Consider the following 11445-nt stretch of genomic DNA (forward strand, 5'->3'; position numbering starts at 1 on the left):
CCAGGATCACACCAGGCTTGACCAGGTGCAAGCCAGGGATCCGCTCCACTATGTCTTGGATAACACCCTCCACGTAGGATGCTATGTTCGACAGGCTAGGCCCCGGCTGCACCTTGTCCAGCTTGACCATCATACGCCTCCCGGTTCCATTGCTGAGTCGGAGCCTGCCCTCATGGGTAAGCCGTGGTAGCCCTCCCTGCCGCGAGGGAAGGTCTCCACGCTGAAATATTGCTGCTGCCTTATCGCCTGACACGAGCTCAGTGGCGCTTGTGGGAACATCAGGAGTGATCAGAGAGGCGAGGTGGGGATCATCTACTACCGCAAACCCCTCCTTGTCAAGCATCACCGGGACCATGTCTATCGTGTGCGTGAAAAGGTCTGTTTCCAGTACATGGCTGTCCTCTGGTTCCGGCTCAGATTCCACGTCCGAGTCTGATGATGACTGGATGGCCCGGTTCCTGGTGGGCCTTCGCCGATGGCGAGACTCCCAATAGGACACCACCGCACCAGCCATGCGGCGGATCTCTCGCTCAAGGTGTGCTTCATCATTGGGCAGCAGTCTCCTCCTCTCGTCTGCTGCTTGAGCAGCCGCCTCACCGCCACGGGCATCCTCAGGCGCCGGCGGTGGCAGCTGCACAGTAGCAGATGCGCCCCCCTCCTGCAGGCCGCATTGCATGGAGTGATGCACAGGAGGCACGACGGGTTCACCAGGTTGGTCAATGGGCAGTGTCATTTGGTGCACCCGTTGTGTGCTCTGTGGTGCACCCTCCCTCACACGGACCGACCCCGCCCCTCAGGCTCCCCCACCTGCTGTCTTACCGTGCACGGAAACCGTGGGCTGGGCATGGCAGCTCGTCCTGCAGCCGACGGGGATGGCACAGCAGCCGCCTCACCGCCACGGGTGTCCTCCTCCTGCAGGCCGCGTCACACAGAGTGATGCACAGGAGGCATGACAGGTTCGCCAGGTTGGTCGACGGGCAGTCATGGCAGCGGGAAGCAGACTTGCACCGAAGCCCTGGTGTACCGGAGTACACCACAGAGAACACAGCAAGCAAGTGCATCCCAGCCGACACACTCCACCCCGTCGTGCTGCTCCTATGGAGTGTCATTTGGTGCACCCGTTGCATGCTCTGTGTTACACCGGTGTACCCTCAATTATGTAGACCGACCCCGCCCCTCAGGCTCCCCCACCTGCTGTCTTACCATGCACGGAAACCGTGGGCTGGGCATGGCAGCTCGTCCTGCAGCCGACGGGGATGGCACAGCAGCCGCCTCACCGCCACGGGCATCCTCCTCCTGCAGGCCGCGTCACACAGAGTGATGCACAGGAGGCATGACAGGTTCGCCAGGTTGGTCGACGGGCAGTCATGGCAGCGGGAAGCAGACTTGCACCGAAGCCCTGGTGTACCGGAGTACACCACAGAGAACACAGCAAGCAAGTGCATCCCAGCCGACACACTCCACCCTGTCGTGCTGCTCCTATGGAGTGTCATTTGGTGCACCCGTTGCATGCTCTGTGTTACACCGGTGTACCCTCAATTATGTAGACCGACCCCGCCCCTCAGGCTCCCCCACCTGCTGTCTTACCGTGCACGGAAACCGTGGGCTGGGCATGGCAGCTCGTCCTGCAGCCGACGGGGATGGCACAGCAGCCGCCTCACCGCCACGGGCGTCCTCCTCCTGCAGGCCGCGTCACACAGAGTGATGCACAGGAGGCATGACAGGTTCGCCAGGTTGGTCGACGGGCAGTCATGGCAGCGGGAAGCAGACTTGCACCGAAGCCCTGGTGTACCGGAGTACACCACAGAGAACGCAGCAAGCAAGTGCATCCCAGCCGACACACTCCACCCCGTCGTGCTGCTCCTATGGAGTGTCATTTGGTGCACCCGTTGCATGCTCTGTGTTACACCGGTGTACCCTCAATTATGTAGACCGACCCCGCCCCTCAGGCCTGCCCACCTGCTGTCTTACCGTGCACGGAAACCGTGGGCTGGGCATGGCAGCTCGTCCTGCAGCCGACGGGGATGGCACAGCAGCCGCCTCACCGCCACGGGCGTCCTCCTCCTGCAGGCCGCGTCACACAGAGTGATGCACAGGAGGCATGACAGGTTCGCCAGGTTGGTCGACGGGCAGTCATGGCAGCGGGAAGCAGACTTGCACCGAAGCCCTGGTGTACCGGAGTACACCACAGAGAACGCAGCAAGCAAGTGCATCCCAGCCGACACACTCCACCCCGTCGTGCTGCTCCTATGGAGTGTCATTTGGTGCACCCGTTGCATGCTCTGTGTTACACCGGTGTACCCTCAATTATGTAGACCGACCCCGCCCCTCAGGCCTGCCCACCTGCTGTCCTGCCATGCGTGGATACCGTGGAGCGGCATCATCTGTATCATTGTGTCCCCTGTCTATCTCCCGTTGCTGCTCCTCATCGTCCGCCACCAGCCGGGTCATGTTTGGGGCCCGCTTTCTCTTCCTGGTCTCGTTGCACACACCAAAGCCTCGATGAACCAGCTCCTCTGACTGCAGGAGCAGCGACAGGGGACGGACGGGGGTCAGGGAGACCGCACGACACTCAAGGTGCGACTCTGCTCCCCCCTGCCATGCGTGAGCTTGGTCTTGATCTCACCCATAATCCTACCTGTTCGCCTGCTTCTGAAGGGGCCAGCCCATTGCTCTGGCCAGCACCAGAGACCTCTGTGCCATCCTCGGACACCCCATACTCTCCAGCATCACCAGTGCCGCCGTGCTTCACCGGGTCCACCATGGCAGCATCACCTCCCTGGGTGGATGGTGACAGGCAAGAAGACCGTGCATGTGTGTTATGGGTGCGGGAAGGATGGAAGGCCGCGGGCCGGCGACAGGGCAGTGGTACATACCTCAGCTCCCCCGGAGGTCACCACCTCCTCACCAGCCTTCAAAGCTTCTTCATTCCCCTGTGACATACACAATCTGTTTGTAAAGGTGCCCATGCATATCGCTCCCCGCCCCAGCCCTGGAGCTGGAAACCCACCGTTGTCATGGTCCTGTCAGCCGCGCTGGCTGCCTGTGACATGATGACACTGGCGGCACAGAGGTGAAGCGCAAAGCTTGAAGCGGCATGCTCAGACAAAGCAGTGCTGCGTGCAGGGACCCCTGGCATGGTACACAACCCGCTGCTGTGCTCAGGGAGGCTGCCAGCAGCGTGCTGGCTGCCTGGCAGCCCACACTCAGCAGCTGTCGGCGGCAAAGCTGCTGCATTCTTGATGATCTGCATGTGTGCAGGCACCCTGGCTTCAGCTGAGACAACCTGGGCGGAACAAAGGCAGGTAGCGTACCTCATCATACAGTCGAGTCCATGGCCGCATGGGCCAATGGTACGTCATGTTGTCCTCGCGACCAATCTGTCCTTGGGCTGGTGTGGTGTGTCTTATGTGGTCCATGACAAACGCCAGAGCGGCATCATGGCTCATGCCCCTGAGCCGCTCTTTGTATTCGTTTGTCTTCATCGCCAATCCTTCACGGATGTACCTCTTAAGGCTCTCCTCCCTGGCGCCACTACCAAGCATTCCGACTAGCGTCTTCTCCACCTGTGAGGACGGAGACAATCTGTTTGCGCGCCGAACACTTCTCAGCAACAACCTGGCACAGTATTCACCTGATTGCCAGCCGAGAATCTCATTGATACGAGATCGTCTGGCTTGCTGCGCCTTGGAACTGTAGCAACCCACTCAATGCCATCGACAATAACTATGAAGGTTTCTCCGGCGCGGCACTCTGCAAGTTCACACGCAAAGTTAAACACTTCACGTTTAAGGTGTTGGCCTATTTGTCTCTTCTGTAAGTAAAGGTCGCGTATCTGCATAAAGGTACCAGATGGTGCCATTTTCACAGCAATCTCATAGTGCTAAACCCAGTGACGTTTCTTATTGCTTTTATTTTTTCTTATTTCTTATATTCAAATTGTCCAAATGTTCACATGACTTCTGGGCAGCAAGAGGTGAAATGCCGTACACTTCCGGACCCGGGTCCGGAAGTGTACGGCATCTTGAAAATTATGCTGAATCCTGGTCTTAACTTCGCAGAATTGGACAGTACCAACGAATCGAAGCCTATGTGCTCATATTTTGTAGATGACATCCAGGCAGAATAGTCCAAATAGCGGACAGGGGTCCTCGAGGTCTGTGTCCCCAGAACGGTCGTTGAGGAACACACTTGAAGAAGAGAGAGCTCTCATCATCCAGAGGAATTTAAATAAGCTAGAAAGCCTTGGACTACAGGTCGCCAGGCCTTCAAGCAAGCCTCCATCTCGTCCGCCAAAACAGCGCTCACAACGAGGAGCTGAAGAAGGACACCCTCGACAATCAGCACGTATTGCTACTATGCATGCTGCGACAAAGAGGAAAGCCGCTGCCGCCGAGGGTGAAGTCCGCAATAAGGTATGACCGGGTCCAGATCGGGTCAAACCATTCATTTCCCTTCATACGGTTACCGCAGACCATTTCTCTCATTCCAATTTTCCAAATTATACTGTTTTACGCGATCTGGGTTACAAATGTTTCTCTTAGGTTCATGTTTGCAATCACGTGCATTTTCAAGGGATGCCTTGCTCCATGTCAATGTCGGCAAATAAAATGAATGCATGCAAAGACAACAGATATCTGGGATCGATCCCAACCCATTTCCTCCGTGCGGTGCAGAAAAAACGGCCCAGGACCGACGATGATGCAGCCGTGGAAGCTGCTGTGGAGGTCGCACCTGACCCCGACACCTTCCTCAGCATCTTCACTGATGCACAAAAACAGCATGCTAGTTCACACGGCCTTATGCTGAACACTGAGGCCGGCCGTGTCCTGGCGGCCATCATTAGCTGGCCATCCCAGTACACCCTGTCTGCAAGCAACGAGGGTACTTTCCTTCGTGCCTACGAGGTCTGTGAGAAGCTCTGCGATGTGGGCGGTCTATGTGGGGAGGACTTCACCGATCCAAGGCGGCAGGCTGCCACGGCGTTCACAGATCAACTTGTGACCGTCCTGAAGGAGGGGCCCAAGCCGCTCAAGCCCGTGGAGCTTCAGCGCCTCTCCGCCGGCCTGGCAGCTATGTGCGGGGGTGGCGGGGGTCGTGCAAAGAAGCCCAAGCGGTCCAGCACACGCTGCTGCAGGACCAGCACCACCCTTACAGACCGCATTCTTGACGACTTCCGGGACGACTTCCTTGCTACGAGCATCTTCGAAAACATCGAGGTGGGTGTGTGGGTGGGGTTTCATGGTGTACAATCTATTCCTATCCACTGGCTGATTGACATTCTTCATCGAACAAGCACCATGTCCTAGAGGGAGAAACCAGATATCCACACCACAGTGCATGCGGCCAGATCTAGCGCAGATCTACACCACAGTGCATTGTTGTTTGTGCTTTTGCAGAACTTGAAGCCGCGCCTGGCAAAGATCGTTGCGGACTTTGGGGGGGTTGATAAAGTTGCTTCCCTGGTGGGCATGAAGAGGCACGAAAAGGTCACGGAGGACCTCGTCTTTGATAAGCTGCGCGGCGCCACTAAGACCAAGTGGAGGAACACACGGCACCTAAAGAAAGGAGGTGTGATGGGGTTTGAAACAGCTCTGCGCCGAGGGCTAAAAATATAATATAGTCCACATATGGCCAGCAACGTGCTCGGAATTTCTTGCTCTCCTAGGACTTCTGGGTTTGGATACCTATTAGGCGACCTAGCAACTAACGTGTGCAGTGTCTATGTATGCAGGCCACGCATCTGAGGAGGAGGAAGAGGAGGAGGAGGAGAACACCAAGGCCAACGAGAAGGAGGTCAAGGCCAAAGCTGTCGAAGATGATGATGAGGGCAGCCCACCCGTTGAAAACATCCAGCCGGAGGCAGCCCCCGACAATGGCACAGAGCCTGGACCCATCAGGGACAACAGGGACGCTGGGGCTGGGGCTGCTCTGCCAGCTGTTCACCAGGGCATGTGGCAGGCCCTGCTGGACGACAATGACAAAGAGCTGCAACGCTACACAGCTGCTGACGGGCACCTTGCGTACCTGCAAGAATGTGACCTCGTGGGGAAGACCAAGGGCTGCTTCCTTGTTGGAGCACGTAAGAAGAAGGACATCAAGCCCGAGGCTTTGGGGGCTGGATTACTATTGGGCGACCTGGTAAGCTTACATGCTGTCTGACAGGCGGTCTGCTGTGTGTCTGTATGTGTTCGTACCCTAACAAAGAACTTCCGTCTGCATGATTGTAACTGCCGCCTGGCCTCTTACCCCGTATGAACATACAGGATGACGAGACCGCTGACGGCTGCACTGATCTCCTGGTGATTGGCCGCGCCATGGCAGTCATCAAGGACCTTGGCACTGTGCACATTCCCCCGACTGGCCAGTCCTTTGCACTAAACGACCGGCCACTCCGCCTCTTCCAGAAGGTAAATCAAGGTTGAGCTGTGATACCATGTCTGTATCACATGTGTTGACTTTGTTCTGGTTGCTTCTGTCTGCAGGTGCGATGGCCCATTGTGGGATTGCTCGCAGTCAAGGGCAAGATGACCGCAGTCCAGTGGGCCATGAGGACCACTGGGCTGAGCAAGAAGCAGTTGGATGCAGTGGACTTGGAGTGATACACGCCCTGTTAGGAACCACCTTAGGTGTGGGAAGTGTAGGCGGTGTGTGGGGCTGTACTTGGCTATTGGGCTGTCCTGTCCATGTGCCTAGTTGCGAGCCCCTTAGCATAGGCCTTGTGATCGCGTTCAGGGATCCATCATAACACTCATTCATTTGGTATGCTGCAGTACCATATGCAGTTCCAGCATGGATCGAGCATGTGATTGTAGATATGTTGTAGGTATAAGTGCTGGCATGGTGGACCTGACCTCATATGTGTGTCTGCCCGAATGGGAAAGTGGTCTGCTGTGAGAATCGGGCTCTAGCGAGATGTGGCCCTAGGTTTTTGTTGGGCATACCTCTGTTTGAAGGCGCCCTTAAGAACGGTTTAAGAATGCTGGGGGACGGAATGCTTGAGAACACTGTAACAACGCTTGAGAATGCTGCAAGAATACTTGAGAATGCTTTGAGAACGCTTGAGAATGTTGTAAGAACGCTTGAGAATGCTATAAGAACGCTGTAAGAACGCTTGAGAATGCTGTAAGAACGCTTAAGAATGGTGAGAGAACGCTGTAAGAATGCTTGAGAACACTGTAAGAACGCTTAAGAATGGTGAGAGAACGCTGTAAGAACGCTTGAGAATGCTTCAAGAACGCTTAAGAATGGTGAGAGAACGGTGTAAGAACGCTTGAGAGTGGTGAAAGATTGCTTAAGAACGCTTGAGAACGCTGTAAGAACGCTTAAGAATGGTGAGAGAACGGTGTAAGAACGCTTGAGAATGCTGTAAGAACGCTTAAGAATGGTGAGAGAACGCTGTAAGAACGCTTGAGAACGCTGTAAGAACGCTTAAGAATGGTGAGAGAATGCTGTAAGAACGCTTGAGAACACTGTAAGAACGCTTAAGAATGGTGAGAGAACGGTGTAAGAACGCTTGAGAACGCTTTAAGAACGCTTAAGAATGGTGAGAGAACGGTGTAAGAACGCTTGAGAGTGGTGAAAGATTGCTTAAGAATGCGTGAGAAAATGGTTTGAGAATGTCCTTGAGAACGGGTAAGATCGCTGAGAACGCTTGAGATTCCCTGCAAAGAGCGCTCTCTTGAGATCGCTTAAGAACGCTTGAGAAGGCACAATCTTAAAACATGGCAGATAAGAGCGTTCTCAGAACGCTCTTAACAGCGGCATCTACTTGTGCTTTATATGGCTTAAGATCGCGTTGAGAGCGCTCTTAAAGCGGTTTCATTTTGGTAGGGTCAGCAAGTACCCCCTTACACGTGCTGGGAATCTACTGTCCGGAAAACACCCTAGTCTGAACCACCATATACGCGCACTGCCGGACAGTTCTAAGACAGGCCAAGAGTAACAGGGAACACGTAACCCTGGCCGGAGACTTCAATGCCGTTCTGAACCCTGACGACCGCAGTACAGGCCTGCTCGACACAGCAGACCGACTACACCTCAAATTCGTCACCGATAACACGCTCACACCGGTCCCTGAAAACTGCTCCCCCCGCCACCCGTCCTTCAAGCAGTGGATCCAGGAATGCTGTACACACCAAAGCCGAATAGACGATATCCTGATGTGCCCCACCCTACACGCGAGGGTAAAAGCGGAGACACTCGCAAACGGGAACACGCCACAAGCATACTGCAACGTCTCTGTCGCCGGTGGAAACTTCGACCATAATCCCGTTCACGCCCGCCTGCCCGCTGACGCCATCCGCCTGTGGGACGCCAAAAAACCGGCAGCCCCAAACAACCCAGACGGAGACGGGGCCCGGACTAAATGGAAAAACGTGATACTACCGGTTCCGAATTCCACTATCCGCGCAGCGCAATTGAAGATGGATGCCTCGCTCACGTCGGACATCCTCAGCCTCCAGGAATACCTCCGCCCCGCCGTCCAGGAGATTGAGGCTGGCCTCGCGAAACACATCGAGGACCCCACGGATATGACAGCCACCCGCTTGACGACACTACTTCGCGGCCACGACAGCATCACGGCGGTCAATGTGGAGATTGCGGCAGCAATGCTCCAAACAACCCTCGACAAGGGACTAGACATCCTACTAGACCTGTGCCCTCAGAAACCGCCATGTACGGGCAAAATACACACCAAACGAACAGTCAGCAGAGGACTAAAAAAGCTACACAGAGAACACACCCGGCTCAAGCATGACTATGAAATGGAACTACAGATGCAGGCCGTCCCCGGATGTCAACAGCCAGTTTGCACGGACAGCTCAACAAGCCCTAACGGGCTGGCTTCGAATGACAACCACGCACCCCCTGAAGGTGCCGGGGGCTTGCTGGAGCAACTACGGGACACGATTCGGCGGGTCGGTAGCCAAATACGGCAGGTGCTCACAACAGAACGCCAGAAAAGCATAACCGCAGCGTGCCGCCGAACCCAGCATCTGATCGCCACACGCCCTCGACGGGCCCACCAAGGCATCTTCAGCAAGGATGAACTCGAACGCGGCCTACCTGCGGTGAAACACCCGGTCTCTGGTAAAATATGCACGGAACCCGAATCTATCCTTGAAGCAGTCCACCAGTACTTCCAGACGCAGGCCGCCCCCATTGGCCCCCCGAAGACTGGACGGTACCGACCCGAGGAAACCCCTCGATCGTACCCATTTCTGCAGAGTGCCGCCCCAGACACGTTCTCCCTTACCAGCCCGAAACAGGCCGCGGACCACGTCCTGCTTAGCAGCGTCGCTGACCCTTTTAACTTTAACAAGTGTGTCCAACACCTGGCCCGCAATAAAACACCGGGGCCCGATGGGATACCTAACGAGCTACTGAGAGCATTGCCCACTGCCTTACAGTCCACCATCCACGACCTCCTGAAAGTCATGTGGGCCCAGGCCCGCACGCCAAAGCAATGGACGGAATCCGTTACGGTCCTTCTACCAAAAGCAGGAGATGCGCTCCTCCTGAACAACAAGCGACCCATTGCCCTCGCCAACACTCTTTATAAGTTATGGACTAGCCTCGTCACAGTGTCCATCGGGGACGTCGCTCCCGAACTAGCGTTGTTTAGCGAGGCGCAAGAAGGGTTCCTCCGGTACAGAAACACGGAACGGCAAATCCAAAACCTGCTCCACGTCATTGAGGATGCTGGGCTCACACGCAAAGATCTCTACCTGCTATACGTCGACTTCTCCTCGGCATTCAACACCATCAACCACGACCTGCTGCTACAGATCATGTACGACCTAGGGCTACCCGAGGACCTCATCTATGTCGTACGGGACCTGTACAGCCAAGCGCGGACCACTATACGGACAGAACACGGCCACACAGCGCCAATAATGATCGAACGAGGCACAGTACAGGGGGACACACTCTCGCCGGTGCTATTCATTATTTTCCTCGAACCACTCCTCCGATGGCTCCACGCTGGCGGACGAGGGTACAAATACGGCTGCCTCCCCGACAGCTTGAACGCCAGGTACCATGGAAGCTCAGCTGCCTACGCCGACGACCTCGCCGTGATGACCAACAGCGCACAAGACCTACAAATACAATGCGACAAGATCAGCTTGTACTCGAAATGGGCGGGCCTACACGTGAATCACAAAAAATGCGCAGTGACGGGCATCCTGCACCACAGGGCATGGGCCGACCGAGGCCTGAACGGACCCACATGTGCACGCACCCTCAAGGCAGCCTTGGATGAAAAAATCAAAATCAGCGACCAGTCAGTGCCGTACCTACCCCCCACGGAACCCTACAAGTACCTTGGGGTCCACGTAACGCTGACCCTCAACTGGAGCGCACAGATGTCCCACGTCTGCAAGGCGGTGAGGGACAAGGGCGACCTACTTCAGGGATCCCTAGCATCGCCGGACCAATGTATCAGAATCATACAGACTTGTATACAAGCGGTAGTGTCATACAGCTTCTCCACCATGGCATACACTCCTAATGATATCAGACTTTTGGATGCGATGATCGCACGAGCAGCCCGACGCTGCTACCGCTTGCCCACCAGTTTTCCCACACGCGCCGTGCTGCTACCGGTGGAACAATATGGACTCGGCGTTGGGTCCCTACTACCGATCTATGTGCGCATGGCAGCTCGCGCGCTGGTCCTCTCCCTGAATGATGAAGGCCGGCTAGGCGTCGTGACACGAGCCATGCTTGAGCTGCAGTGTCGCCTGGCGGCCGACACTAGGATGCACACGTTGAAACGAGAGAGCAGTTTCTACACGACCCTGAAACAGCTGACCCTGGCGCGAGACCATGGCATCGCGGTCACCGACAAAGGGATGCCGTATAACACATCCCTAAACACTCTCATGACGGCCGCCTCCGCTGTCAACGCGCGGCAGGACACAAAGTCCGAAACCCTGCCGTACAGATGCTTGCTCCCCTTGACAGAGCTGGGCCTAGACATGCACGCGCTCATCGACAAGAACACAACACAACACCTCATCACCACCACTGATCTTCAGAAGCTTTTCCCCCGGGGCAAGGTGCAGCACCGGCACAAGATCGCCTTGAATCGACTAAGCCTAGCGATAAGTGCCCAATGCCCCCAAGCTCCACACACGAAGGCACATGACCCACGTCGCCCTACAAACACGGAGGGGGGTTAAGAAACTTAGGAGAATGCTTAAGAACGATAAGAACGACGGAAGAACATGGAGGAGGCGGGTGTGCATTCTTAAACATTCTTACACTGGTATTAAGCGGTTTTATGTAAGTATGTCATATAAGTATGCATTAAGAATGCATCAACCATGAAAACATTCTGTAATGAATGCCTGATGGAGCTCTTATAGTTCCCGGATAGGTAATATATCACAGTGATTGTGAAACAGTGACATACCATGAATTTCATGAAAACTATCA

General features: G+C 55.5%; 1 protein-coding gene across 1 annotated transcript in view; it reads right to left on the reverse strand.

Annotated features, from left to right (window-relative positions):
* The window catches only part of jtnpB7-1 (jordan transposition protein-like protein), a gene marked incomplete at its 3' end in the record, with an annotated part of 9615 nt that extends 5748 nt beyond the window's left edge, over nucleotides 1-3867 (reverse strand). Inside the window, exons 1-10 of the mRNA XM_002950589.1 lie at nucleotides 3635-3867; nucleotides 3315-3566; nucleotides 3011-3043; nucleotides 2877-2933; nucleotides 2639-2779; nucleotides 2344-2520; nucleotides 2046-2064; nucleotides 1960-2009; nucleotides 1588-1680; nucleotides 13-658 (exon numbers count right to left, since the gene is read on the reverse strand). Coding sequence (XP_002950635.1) covers nucleotides 13-658; nucleotides 1588-1680; nucleotides 1960-2009; nucleotides 2046-2064; nucleotides 2344-2520; nucleotides 2639-2779; nucleotides 2877-2933; nucleotides 3011-3043; nucleotides 3315-3566; nucleotides 3635-3862 — 1696 coding nt within the window. The 5' untranslated portion in view covers nucleotides 3863-3867. The remainder of the gene's footprint in view (nucleotides 1-12; nucleotides 659-1587; nucleotides 1681-1959; nucleotides 2010-2045; nucleotides 2065-2343; nucleotides 2521-2638; nucleotides 2780-2876; nucleotides 2934-3010; nucleotides 3044-3314; nucleotides 3567-3634) is intronic.
* Between the last annotated feature and the right edge of the window lie 7578 nt (nucleotides 3868-11445).

This window comes from Volvox carteri, assembly GCF_000143455.1.
Source record: "Volvox carteri f. nagariensis unplaced genomic scaffold VOLCAscaffold_19, whole genome shotgun sequence".
NCBI classification, from domain to species: Eukaryota; Viridiplantae; Chlorophyta; class Chlorophyceae; order Chlamydomonadales; family Volvocaceae; genus Volvox; species Volvox carteri.